Genomic DNA, 14,409 nt, shown 5'->3' with positions numbered 1-14,409 from the left:
ATAAAATCTTTGTAAAAATATCGTGCATACTATACAAGTGTACAAGAGATGCTTTGCTTTATCGTTTTAAAAACGACCGGAATGTTGTCTATTCGGGCTCGAAGGTAATATTGACCAGCATTTAACATTTCTTTGGATTTAAAAGCTGCTGGTTCTCAGAAAATGTATATTTAAATTTCTATGAACATGGCTAATTCTTATATCTTTATTTTTAATTCCTAGTCGGTTCAATATCCAGAGAAAGAAAATGAACCCTAATCCTTAAGGTTTTCGTCTCGGGTATCTAGATTCTCGTTAACGTGAACATAACGCCCCTAAACCCAACTTTTGTCCTTGTACAAAGCAACAATCATTATGTTGATTGGACCGTGTATTTTCGAACCATAGCTGATCCAAAAGGCCATGAATTAATGGAAAATCAATAAGATCAGCTGATTTTCACGGAATCTGCCGAGGCTGAACCGGAAGATCCTGAAGGGGTGTGTGACATCACACGTCTAACAATTCAGGTATCGGTTTTGTTGCCATGTGCAGCAGCGGAGAGAATTCTGATAGTGATTGGGATTCTTATATGTCGGATGAAGTGGCAGATGATTATCAAGGATATTCCGGAGTTAAAGGTGAATCCCCAAGACGAGAAACTGCCAGTTCACGACAGTCCCGCTCACCGCCGATAGCGCACCACCATCCAGAGAGAATTGGAAACGCAGATTGGTTTGTGGATTTTTTTTTTTTTCTAAGCTGCAAAACGTAGGGAAAAATATTTACACGTACCTCAATAAATGCAGAAATAAAATCTTTAAAATGTAAACTTAGTCGGTGTAATTATTGAAAGAAAATATGAACTGGGCGATAATAGGGGAATCGATGAACTGTCCAAATGTCCGATCAAATGTCGTTTATTAAACAAACAGATTTCTTTTTTGCCCCATTAATTCCCATGTGGTCGTTCTGGTGGTGGTGGTGAACACTTGATGAATCGAATTTATTATTAGTAGGCGACACATTCTGCCTACTTCGTTCGCACAAACCTCGCCCACTGTCGCTTTAGGCCCTGTCCACACGGCAACGGATTCAGGTGAATCTGATAAAATTGTTTATCATTTCGGCCTGGCGTCCACACGGCACCGGCGTTTTGAGTGCCCCAAAACGAAATCTTTTGAGAACGGGTTCCAGAGTGGAAAAATCTGGCAACGGCGCCATTGCGAAGTCGTCTGGATGAGTAGAACGGATTTGTTTACGATGATGTCACAACCACATGACTGTCAGTGGTTCACGCCGGGTAGAAGTGTAATGAACTCGATGCGAGTTGTCAACAAATCCTATAACTTGGTTCATGAAACGTGCTTACAAAATATTTTCACTGTGAAATATTTGTGTAATGGTGCAAAGTGTGAGAGTGAGAGAATAGCCCTTAGGGCAAAGTCTTTAGTCCAAACACTGCGGAAGCAGTACCAAACCGCGCACCGCCCGTGCGCTTAACAAAAACAAAAACAATCCCGCCAGCAAAAATAGGGAAAAAAAAAAGGCGCGATCTCACCTCTTCAGATGTTGGTTTAAGTCCGACAATACATTCCTCAAAAAGGGCGTAGAAGAACAAAGTAATCCATCAACGTGTAGCATTCAGTTTATTCCGGACCATTAAAGAATTCTGGAGGATATCAGAATGTTGGCGTACCGGCTTCCATCTACCCCCATTCATTCCTCTTTCCGCGTCTTTCATTTTACGTTACTGATTAATAATCAAAACTTTTTATGTGGCTGATGCTACAGAAGAAGGGGTTTATGCACATGCGTCTACTTCTATTGTTCTGGTGTCTCCGATGGGACCGTCTTACAGCGCACGTAGTGGTGTGGCATGTGTATTGCATCGTTTTCAGTAAGCGTTGCGTTCCCATATGTACCTGATATTTAACTGATCCGTTGCCCATGTGGACGCGATATTATTTAAAAAAAAAAAAAAAAATCTCATTGCCGTTGTCGTGTGGATGTAGCCTTAGATTAGTGTCATTTCTCGGAAATTTGTGAACCGAATGTCTTTATTGTATATGGATTTGAACATCCAAGCACAACTCGGCGCTTTCACGTCGTTATTTTTGTAAGATTCCGACAACAATATCCAGTAAACAAGTACGGGGTCAGATGAACGGAAATGACCCAGATAACCAGGGTTCCATGCGTGACATCGTGTGAGATTAGCCCTGCACTTAATTCAAATAAAACTTCATTGCATTTGCCACTAATTGTTTACTTGTTTGTTTATATCCATAATGATACCTGATTCCCTTACAAGAAACAGCAGGAATCTAGAAAACTTCACCTGCACTGTCCAGTATCCAGGTATTTATTTCAGTCACACTGGTTTAATTTTTGGCTAAAAAGTTACTGAATCGATTTCAAGTCACTGAATCATTTCGGATCATATCATTCTAAATGAACCAAAATTGTCCTTGAATCGTATCGGCAACCACGAATCGTGATTCGAATCGAATCGTTGTTAAAACGAATCGTTACACCCCTACTCTGTAGTGTTTGGGAACTGAGGACACTTGATTTTTCAAGTTTTGAAAGAGATTCTTTCCCATTATTGCTGTGTCTATGACTTTAGTTGCTCAACAGTCCGGGGTCTCTGTATGTTGCACTTCATAATGCGCCACTCATGGGAGACAGGCGGGTCAGTTTAGCACCTGCACTCTTTTTTTTTTTTTTTTTTACTATGAAGCCATGCTGGTGTAATACATGCAGAATGTGGCTTGGCGTTGTCTTGCTGGAATAAGCAGGAACGTCCCTGAAAAAGATGTCATCTGGATGGCAGCATATGTTACTCCAAAACCTGTATGTACCTTTCAGCATTAATGGTGCCTTCACAGATAAGTGACCCATGCCATGGGCACGAACACACCCCCATACCATTACAGATGCTGGGTTTTGATCTTTGCACTGGTCCTTTTTCTCCTTGGCCTGGAGGACACAACGTACATGATTAGGGCTGGGTTCAAAAGATCGATCCACGATCCGATATCGATTCACGTTCAAAAAATACGAGATCGATTCAAAAATGTGTGGATCGATCTCTTCCAGGTGGCTATAGGCACTATTTTCTTGACCGCGCAAGGACCGCTATAAAAAGCGGGTGCCGGCAAACGAAACCGAAACTTAAGAACGCGAGATGGCTGAAGCTGCACAGCTAAAATCACCGCCTGGCCTGAAAGCTGATGTATGGCATTACTTTGGATTCAAACGTTACGAGGACAGAGACGAAGTCGACAGAACAAAAGCAGTGTGCAAACTGTGCCACATAGAGGTAAAATATAGTGGCAATACAACCAATCTCCACAACCACTTATCCAGGCACCACGCCGACACAGTTTCAGCTAAACCTGCGGCGAATCAAACTGCACTGGAGAAGGCATTTGGTGTTGAATTACATGCACAAACGCATATTGGGCTGTTCCTGTCAATAAGGACAGTTTTTACTTTAAAGTGACAATCCAGCAATATCGAAGTATATCGAATCGGATCGTGACCTTATGAATCGGAATCGAATCGATCCAGGAAATCTGGATCGATTCCCAGCCCTATACATGATTTCCAAAAAAAAAAAACAATGTGAAACTTGGACTCGTCAGACCACAGTGCACTTTTCCACTTTGCGTCAGTCCATTTCGGATGAGCTCAGGCCCTGAGAGTTCGGCAGTATTTCTGGATCTTGTTGAGATATAGCTTTCACTTTGCACAGTAGATGCAGTGATAACTGTTGTTGGTAAACACAGTTCTTCAGAAGTGTTCCTGAGCCCATGCAGTAATGTCCTTTTGTATAGTCATCAGTTTTTGATGCAGTTCCACCTGAGGGATCGACGGTCACGGGTATTCGGTGTTGGGTTTCGGCCTTGCCGAAACGTGCAGCGGATTCTCTCGACTGTCAATGCTGAAATTCCTTCCAGTTGTACATTTGAGAAACATTGTTCTTAAACTGTTGGACTATTTGCCCATGCATTCACGCCATCTTCGCTTATGAATGACTGAGCCTTTCCAGTTATCAGTTAACCTGTTTCTCAGTAGAATGTTCCAAACAGGTGGGGGTGAGTTTTTTTTTTTAAATAAAGCATTCCACAATTTTCCTAGTCTTTTGTTGCCCTGTCCCAACTTTTTTTTTTTTTTTTTTTGGAACATGATGGTAGGAATCAAATTTAGAAGTGTATACAGTATATTTACAAAAAAGGTTTATTAGTTTGAGCATAAGATTGAGACGATGAGGGTTGTGAATGGAGACATGAGAAGGACAGTCTTCTCATCCCCAGGAAATCATATACTCCTTCATTGCCCACATTCTGTACCAATGCGCTTAAAAATCTTGCCTTACGTTATTACATCACGTTAGCTGCCACTTAGTCCAGTGGGTTTCCTGGGAAACCAAATTTTGAGACCGTACAGAGCATCGTAGCTTCCACTTGCCCACGAAACTAGCAAAAGAATCCGTCATTTGTCAACCACTGAATTATTAGTCTTTTCTTTAATGTTGAAATTGGTATCAGTTTTCAGTACATTTTGTTCAGTACTGGTCCCTCTTAACATTTACATGACAACGTGTTTAGTATTGTACTGACCATCGTGAACAAAGGATTTGTGGAAAATGAAAGCCAAAACTTCCCTGTCTGTCTAAGTTCTGGCGTTAAACATGCTGAAGATCTGCACAGGCAAAGCTGCAAACGATCGCAAGACACGTGCGGCAGCCATTTTGTGTACTTATAGTTTAAAGCAAATATGTTCCAGCCTTAGGACTTGTTCATTATCTGTCATCATGTCTCCATCGACCAGTTGTCGAGTGATGGAGAAATTGAAGGAACGTTTAAATTATAATTTAAGCGCATGTTAAATCTATGTAACTCGGTGCGAGCAAGTTTTCAAAAGTTGAACGTAGTGACAGTTTGCTGTGATGAAGCGACTAGACTGACCGGCTGCTGCATCATCATATGCAACGACTGCAGAAGGTTTTCTATAATGTGCATGAGGTGAAGGAGTTAAAATAATTCCTTTGGCCTGAATTGTGCTTGTCATTAGCTTTAGCTCTTGTTAGTACCCATCTTGAACAACTGGAATATTTGCTGCTGGAGAAAAAAAAAAAGCTGTCTTTTCCTGTGGTTCGGGTGGATTGAAACTGCTCTCTTCTCTCGCCCTCACTGATTTTAGCGTTCAAATTCTTTCCACGGCAAAGTAGGTGGACCTCGAAACTTCAATGTGGTGAACTGGGAGTTGTGGGGTGGAGATTCATGGGTAACTTGTTTAACTCCTCCTCCTCCTCCTCCTCTTGCTGCTGCTCCTCCTCCTCCTCCTGTGTGTGTGCCAGAATGCATGAACTATCTCATTACCAGGGGGTTTATAAGCTTATTAATTGTAGAGAAAAATGTAGAAAACTTCCTTTTATATAAGGGGGGGAAAGCGTAGGGAAAAACAGTGACGTCTTTGCATAAGCGGTCACCCTAAAGACTGATTCCCCCTGCTTGAATAGTTCTGTGTTGTGGTATCCCTTTTACAAAAGATTTTCAAGGAAGGTATTGTAAAAGGAACAAAAAAAATCTGCTTCGAAATGAAAATCAACAGGTGTTTTCCCCCCAAGGCTCTCAATTGGTTCATGTTACAACTGTTGTCACTTCTGCCAAATAGGTTACATGAAAATTCCACTTGAACTATAGGGGATCTCTCTCTCTCTCAGCCCCCTCCCCCAAAGGGTGGACAAATCACGAATTCATTAGCTAGCCCAAGCTAACGAGAGTAAAAATCGTAGTTGACAAAATGGTGTGCCACAAGCTTGTGTTAATACCGACTACGCAAAACATTTCTTTCCCCCGATTTGTTGTTTGTAAATTCCTGTTCATTAGACGGGCCGCATGGCCGCCGGTACCCAGAGAAGGTGAAGGCTGATCCATGGTTCCTCTGAGACCTGTGAATCCGGCCAACCTCCTCGTTTTACAGGCCAGCGTCATGCGCTTGGAGGAAAGCGCTGTCGGCCCTCTTCTGCATACGCTGGCTCAGAGAAGCCGACGACGGTGATGGCATTTGGAATTTGAGCTCGTGATCTTGGGCGAATGTTTAAAAAAAAAAAGACAGATATTTTGCTTCTGAGCAAAACATGCAAACGCTATTGTTCAAGTCTCGTTAACCTCTGTACGTTTAAACACTCGGTGACTTGCTCTGGACTTCTTCAGTGTTTCCACAAATCTGATTCTGAACCGATTGTCTGTGCGCTGCGTTTAATCTCCCCAGTGAACACTTCACTTCTCCTGTACAACGGCTACAAACACCACATGAGCTTTCCAAACTTCAGTGGGGAGTGTTCCCCCCCTCTTTCTTTCCTTCTCTTCCTTTTTCTTTCCTTGTCTCTCGTTTTTCTTTCTTTTTCTTTGTTTCCTTGTCCATCTTCTTTTCTTTTTCTTCCTTCCTTGTCTGTCTGTCTGTCTTGTCTTTTTCTTCTTTCCTTGCCTTTTTTCTTTCCTTGCCTGTCTCCTTCTTTCTTTTTTCTTTATTTCTTTGCCTGCCTGCCTTCCTTCTTTCCTTGTCTGTCTTTTTCTTCTTTCCTTGTCTGTCTTTTTCTTCTTTCCTTGTCTGTCTTTTTCTTCTTTCCTTGTCTTCCTTGCCTTTCTTCCTTGCCTTTCTTCCTTTCTTTCTCTTTCTTTCTTTCTCTTTCTTTCTTTCTTTCTTTCTTTCTCTTTCTTTCTCTTTCTTTCTTTCTTTCTTTTTCTTTCTCTTTCTTTCTTTCTCTTTCTTTCTCTTTCTTTCTTTCTTTCTCTTTCTTTCTTTCTTTTTCTTTCTTTCTCTTTCTTTCTTTCGTTCTTTCTTTCTCGTTCTTTCTTTCTCGTTCTTTCTTTCGTTCTTTCTTTCGTTCTTTCTTTCTTTCGTTCGTTCGTTCGTTCGTTCGTTCGTTCGTTCGTTCGTTCGTTCGTTCGTTCTTTCGTTCGTTCGTTCTTTCTTTCGTTCTTTCTTTCTTTCTCTGCCAACTTTTTGAATAAAAAATTAATAGCAAACAAACTCCACTTCAGCTGAGCGCCGGGGTTAATGATTTGTCCCCCCCCTGCATTTAATACACCACTTTTGACACCGTAAAATAGCTGCATTTATAATACAGGGGTGTGTGTGTGAGATAATGATCAGAAAAGTCAGTCCTTTTAACCCTTTTTATTAGCTTTATTCCAGACATGAAATGGGCCCAAATTTACTTAGTGCAGTCAACAAGTTCTGTTGAAACATGGACCAAAAAAGAGTCTTAAACACTGGGATCCAGTTTGTTTCACTGGTTCCTTTAACCACCTCCCCCCCTCCCCCGAGAGCAGAAAGCAGTAGGCCTGTAGAGTTGCACCTTTTTTTTTTGCTGTATCGATGCTGCTTTATTTGAGCATGCTCAGCTCATACGATCACTCAAAATAGTTTGTTTTCTCTATTTCTCCGTCTCGAGTAGGTTCTGGAGGTGAGCACTCAGATAAGGTGCTTCTTTAGCTGTGGAGATTGAGGATGGTTGTAATACTGAGCTTCCATTTCCACGATTTCTTTTCAGGTTCAGGGAGACTTCTGAAAAGAGAAAATTGCTGATAATTCCGCCGTTTATAAAAACGCCCAACTTTCCGTTCACTTCACTAATTATTTGTTTTGTTTGGATCTGTGTGCAGGTTCAGTCCTGGGTATTTTTTATTTTTTTTTTTATCGCTTTATTCAAACTGACCCTTGTTTAAGGCTTCATATTTTGAGTGTCTTTTTTTTTTTTTTTCTTTCTTCCTCACAGCTGACTGCGGTATTATTTCTTGTTTCATTTGCACTCATGGTTTCGTCTCTCACCAGTGTTCTTGCTTTATAAGTGCTTATTTAAGTGCTCACCAGCACAGGCCACACTTATCTCCTATAGAGCCTGATATAGTGTGAGAGCTCGTGTGGCTGTGAATGAATGCTCTCAAGGCAACATGCCGTGCGTGACCATGCTGCCTTTGCGGAACGACGCTTAGACCGTAGCGTTTGGTTAGCCGAGACCACCCCGGGCTTCATGCTGCATCTTTTAGCTTCCCACCTATTGTTGTATGTCTAAGTGTGTTTGTGGGTCTGTATCCAGATTCTCAGTTTTCCTCTAATCGCTCTAGATCGTGTCGAGTTTCAAAGCCACCACATCTCGTGCCGTGTGCCAGCTGGTGAAGGAGTACGTGGGCCACAGGGACGGCATATGGGACCTGAGTGTGACCAGGACACAGCCACTGGTTTTGGGCACTGCCTCGGCAGGTACAGTCTCCCACTTGATGTCTCCTCATCAAACAACTGTAGAGAGCGACACACAGCACCACTCCTTTTTCTTCATATTATATGTGTACGCCAGGCTCTGATTCACCATCATACACGTTTGCATACAACACACCCAAAGTTTGTGACGCTAAGCAAAAAAGAAAGTGAAGCTTCAGTAGAAGACTGAGTAGACCACAGAAAAAAAAAGGCAGGAGATATTTTACCGAAACACAGATGAAGATGATTAATATAATTATAGTATATAGTGTGGTGGTGATCTGTCTTCTTGTTGAAATATATGTAATAAAAATGTTATTTCCCAGCTGGGAGGTCCGTATGGTGAAATACCGTGACCGAGGTCTTGAAAGTACTGAGCGAGGCCCTCTGGGCCGAGGTCACGGTATTTCACCATACGGACCGACCTTAAGCTGGTAAATAATATATTTATTTTTTTCTTTACCAAATTCTAACAGAAAACGAGAGCGCCCGAAAGGGAAAACCGAGCCGAGCCGCCATTTTGAATCCTCATTCACGGCTGTAATGCAAATGGCTTCCTCCTCGGTATACAAGTGCACTTCCATGGCAGGAAAAAACCAACATTTTGCCGCTTATGTAGTCCCCTATTTATACAAATAGGAGTCATTCAGGATTCAGCCATGCTTTTGCTCGGCGTTAGCAACAGTTAGAGGTTTTTAGCTTTCTCCTGAAATGTTTTCTTTTATTTCTTCTTCCTCAGGGTAGTAAAACTCGCTTTTGCTGTCGTTATCGCTATCCATGTTGTAAAATTAATGCTATTCTCCTGAGAAATGCTGGCAAAAATTTATAAGATTTTTGATAATCTTATAAATAAATCTTATTAAAAAAAAAAAAGATATGTTGACAAAAAATGCTACTATGTTTGTTGTTGTGAATGAGTGAGTCGCCAGAGGTCCGTAACCGGGGTCTGTAATTGGGTCAGCCAATCGGAGCACAGGATTTGATGGAAACTGCACTGCGAAAGAAAATCATTATTATTATTATTATTATGATTATTATTATTGTTGTTGTTTTGTGCGAGACCAGGATATTTCACATATGTTTACATATTTAGGGCGGAGCTATAGTTGCTATTTAACCACGTGTTCAATTCAACAGCCAGATCTCACACAGTACCAGTGAAAAGTTTGGACACCATCTTATTAAATTTTTTTTTCTTTTTAATAATGCTATTAGGGCTGTCAAAGTTAATGTGATTTTTAATAATGCATTAATGCAAATTCCTTTTTTTTTTTTTTTTTTTTTTTGGACATGCGATTAACGCATGCATGTTCTGTGCTCTTCCCCATAGTTTAGGAAATCAGGAAGTGATGTAGTGAGCGAGTGAGTGATGTAGCGAGTAGCAAATCGTGATAAAGTGCACTTATGTATAGAATCAACTTTTATATTGTTGCATTCTGACTGTTTTCATAAAACACTGTGTATTTTTATATGCTTTTGATGGTCCAGGCAGAGGGGAGAAAAGATGACATGTTAAGGTCCGTGTGTGTGAGAGAGAGTTTTTTGTTCTGAGAAATTTCTAAGTTATGTAAATGTGTTTATACAGTGGTGCTTGAAAGTTTGTGAACCCTTTAGAATTTTCTCTCTCTCTGCATAAATATGACCGAAAACATCAGATTTTCACACAAGTCCTAAAAGTAGATAAAGAGAACCCAGTTAAACAAATGAGACAAAAATATTATACTTGGTCATTTATTTATTGAGGAAAATGATCCAATATTACATATCTGTGAGTGGCAAAAGTATGTGAACCTCTAGGATTAGCAGTTAATTTGAAGGTGAAATTAGAGTCAGGTGTTTTCAATCAATGGGATGACAATCAGGTGTGAGTGGGCACCCTGTTTTATTTAAAGAACAGGGATCTATCAAAGTCTGATCTTCACAACACATGTTTCTGGAAGTGTATCATGGCACGAACAAAGGAGATTTCTGAGGACCTCAGAAAAAGCGTTGTTGATGCTCATCAGGCTGGAAAAGGTTACAAAACCATCTCTAAAGAGTTTGGACTCCACCAATACACAGTCAGACAGATTGTGTCCAAATGGAGGAAATTCAAGACCATTGTTACCCTCCCCAGGAGTGGTCGACCAACAAAGATCACTCCAAGAGCAAGACGTGTAATAGTCAGCGAGGTCACAAAGGACCCCAAGGTACAACCCCGATTCCAAAAAAGTTGGGATAAAGTGCAAATTGTAAATAAAAATGGAATGCAATAATTTACAAATCTCAAAAACTGATATTGTATTCACAATAGAACATAGACAACATATCAAATGTCGAAAGTGAGACATTTTGAAAGTTCATGCCAAATATTGGCTCATTTGAAATTTCATGACAGCAACACATCTCAAAAAAGTTGGGACAGGGGCAATAGGAGGCTGGAAAAGTTAAAGGTACAAAAAAGGAACAGCTGGAGGACCAAATTGCAACTCATGAGGTCAATTGGCAATAGGTCATCAACATGACTGGGTATAAAAAGAGCATCTTGGAGTGGCAGCGGCTCTCAGAAGTAAAGATGGGAAGAGGATCACCAATCCCCCTAATTCTGTGCCGACAAATAGTGGAGCAATATCAGAAAGGAGTTCGACAGTGTAAAATTGCAAAGAGTTTGAACATATCATCATCTACAGTGCATAATATCATCAAAAGATTCAGAGAATCTGGAAGAATCTCTGAGCGTAAGGGTCAAGGCCGGAAAGCCATACTGGGTGCCCGTGATCTTCGGGCCCTTAGACGGCACTGCATCACATACAGGCATGCTTCTGTATTGGAAATCACAAAATGGGCTCAGGAATATTTCCAGAGAACATTATCTGTGAACACAATTCACCGTGCCATCTGCCGTTGCCAGCTAAAACTCTATAGTTCAAAGAAGAAGCCGTATCTAAACATGATCCAGAAGCGCAGACGTCTTCTCTGGGCCAAGGCTCATTTAAAATGGACTGTGGCAAAGTGAAAAACTGTTCTGTGGTCAGACGAATCAAAATGTGAAGTTCTTTATGGAAATCAGGGATGCCGTGTCATTCGGACTAAAGAGGAGAAGGACGACCCAAGTTGTTATCGGCGCTCAGTTCAGAAGCCTGCATCTCTGATGGTATGGGGTTGCATTAGTGCGTGTGGCATGGGCAGCTTACACATCTGGAAAGACACCATCAATGCTGAAAGGTATATCCAGGTTCTAGAGCAACATATGCTCCCATCCAGACGACGTCTCTTTCAGGGAAGACCTTGCATTTTCCAACATGACAATGCCAAACCACATACTGCATCAATTACAGCATCATGGCTGCGTAGAAGAAGGGTCCGGGTACTGAACTGGCCAGCCTGCAGTCCAGATCTTTCACCCATAGAAAACATTTGGCGCATCATAAAACGGAAGATACGACAAAAAAAGACCTAAGACAGTTGAGCAACTAGAATCCTACATTAGACAAGAATGGGTTAACATTCCTATCCCTAAACTTGAGCAACTTGTCTCCTCAGTCCCCAGACGTTTACAGACTGTTGTAAAGAGAAAAGGGGATGTCTCACAGTGGGAAACATGGCCTTGTCCCAACTTTTTTGAGATGTGTTGTTGTCATGAAATTTAAAATCACCCAATTTTTCTCTTTAAATGATACATTTTCTCAGTTTAAACATTTGATATGCCATCTATGTTCTATTCTGAATAAAATATGGAATTTTTGAAACTTCCACATCATTGCATTTATGCAGAAATATAGAAAATTCTAAAGGGTTCACAAATGTTCAAGCACCACTGTAAATGCAATTAACAAAATTATACTTTGACAATTTCATGAGGGTGTAAGTTCTTTTGAAATCCACTCCTCTCACAATTTGTGGAGGAATTTCACCAAACTTGGCAGAATGCTTTGTTATACAGTATGACAGTTATACGCATACTGAAATTTCGTTTAATTTGGGCAGATTTTCCCAGTTCTGCCCTTGATTATTAACAAACTTGAACTTTGGCAATTTCGTCAAGGTGCGCTCGCTTTCTGAAATCAACTTCCCTCACAATTTTTATCCCCCACTGGCCGAAAGGCTCGAAGGGGGATTATGTCGTGGTGGTTTCTGTCCATCCCGGGATGCGTACTCGCCTTCTGAAATCAACTCCTCTCACAATTTGTGGAGGAATTTCACCAAACTTGACAGGATTCTTTGTTATATGTCGGTAATACGCACATTGCAACTTTGTTCAATTCGGTCACATTTTCCCAGAGTTATGGCCGAGTTACCAGCGGGGAATATTGTGCTCTCGGAGCATTCTTGTTGTTTTCTTTATTTAAACACAGCCACTTCTGCCAAATAGTCAGAGTCCACATTATTTTATTGCATAGCTTGAGGCTGGAAGTTAAGGACCGAACTAGAAGAAAATACCATATTGTTTCGCTCACACGGAATTGTGCGAAACCCTCAAAATTATCAAGTTAGCGCTGCTTTATATTTTTTAAATGCAGTGGGGGAATAAAAGCGCCACAAAAATAATTCCTGCTGTGTCCAGCTTTATCCTTCCTGACCTGGCCACAGCATAAAAAGCAGGCAGATTTGTCCACGCCCACACCCCGAAAAGTTGAAATATATCCCTTTTAAGGTACATTTTAGAACAGATAAATGTGCGATTTAATTTGTGATGTGTTAACTAGAGGTGTGACGATTAATCGATCCATTTCAATCGGCAGTTCAAAAATTGGTTAAAATTTAATGGATCACGATTCGCTAACAACAGGGTTTCCGCGGAGTCAAGCCTAAAATTTGATAATCCTAATTTAAGCCCTTAAAAAGTCTAAAATACGAGCATATTTTGCATTGTAGGTCTTAAATGTAATTTTGTGAAGTCTTAAATCCTTGCGTCCATTTACCCCATTCGCTTTTTTTTGTTAAATGCGTTGGTGATATTCATAATTAGTCATATAGGCTAGGCCTACTTAGTATCAGTAGGCTACGCTGCAAACTACAAATGAGACACAGTGGATTCCGGCGTCTAGCCTGGTTGGCATGGTGATGCACAGGGTATGGTTCGCGTGCATTTAGACAGTAGAGCCTAAAAGAAGCGAGGGAGATCGTCATGGTTTGTAGCAAAATGGGCAAATGCAAGTTTAACGGCTGCTGGCTTGAACGCAATGATTTCGTAGACTAGGCCATCCTTAAAAAAAAAATCCGTTTCCTGTCCACCGACTGAGCAAAAAAAAAATTTCAGTCGGGAGGGAGGGATTTTTTTTTTTTTTTATGGATGGATAAGAAATTGCAATGCTGTTTGCTTTTTCAGTACTTTATTACAAAAGCAGACACATTTAATAAAATGACAGTTTAATCAACTGAAACTTTTACAAAAACTGTAAGTTAGCATTTTAAATGCTGACTGCAACATTTGCAAAACTTTTACAAAGGTACTTAAAATGCCCGACACACGGACTTTTTGTAGTTCTAAATCGAGCGTTAGGCCGAGTTCGGACGAAATTACACTATTAAAATGATCACTGAATGATTTGTTTTTCTGAATCTTTACTATTTTGTTGTTCGCTAGAATACCGTTTTGCGATTTCACACTTAAGCAAATGTTTGAAAACTCCGGATCGCCTTCCTTCATGGTGGCTGACATTTTTTTTTGTGCCGCACGGCGCATGCGCAGAGCTGATTCAGTTCTATATTCTGTGCGGAATGCAGGGCTTTCCACAAGCGCCGGCTGCCGGCCATACAGCCGACTAAAATTAAATGTTTATCTAACGGACTGACAATGTCAAACTGAACCGCACTCATTTAAGTTGTGATTCGCGCTGTTTGTACCGATAATAACCACAAATTCCCCGCCGACTTCGTTGATCAAGGGAGAGTAACTCATCTGCGGCCCTGACATGCGGTGTGCGTGCGCACTCGGCGGAGGCAGTAGTGTGTCGGGGCCGTCAGAGGCTTATTTTGTCTCCGGTAAACCAGTCTTCTCTCGTTCAATTCCGTGCTGGCATCAAAAGACACCGTTGGTTGTAAATGAAGCCAAACTGAGTGGTTGGAGTGTATTTTCATACACAAATGGAGAAATGTTGGCTGAGTGTGTAATTGTGTAGCCCCACTGCAGACCGTTGTTGTTGTTAATTCATAGCATGCTCAGCTGCGTGA

At 41.0% G+C, this 14,409-nt stretch overlaps 1 protein-coding gene across 2 annotated transcripts in view; it reads left to right on the top strand.

The window, feature by feature from the left end:
- Positions 1-14,409, top strand: part of wdr37 (WD repeat domain 37) — a 121,760-nt gene that overhangs the window by 55,011 nt on the left and 52,340 nt on the right. For both annotated transcript variants that reach the window (XM_060922522.1, XM_060922523.1), the window contains one exon: positions 8,124-8,259. In XM_060922522.1, coding sequence (XP_060778505.1) covers positions 8,124-8,259 — 136 coding nt within the window. The remainder of the gene's footprint in view (positions 1-8,123; positions 8,260-14,409) is intronic.

This window comes from Neoarius graeffei, chromosome 5 (assembly GCF_027579695.1).
Source record: "Neoarius graeffei isolate fNeoGra1 chromosome 5, fNeoGra1.pri, whole genome shotgun sequence".
Classification (NCBI taxonomy): domain Eukaryota; kingdom Metazoa; phylum Chordata; class Actinopteri; order Siluriformes; family Ariidae; genus Neoarius; species Neoarius graeffei.
The sequence above is the reverse complement of the archived record's forward strand: the minus strand, read 5'-3'. Positions and strand labels throughout refer to the sequence as shown.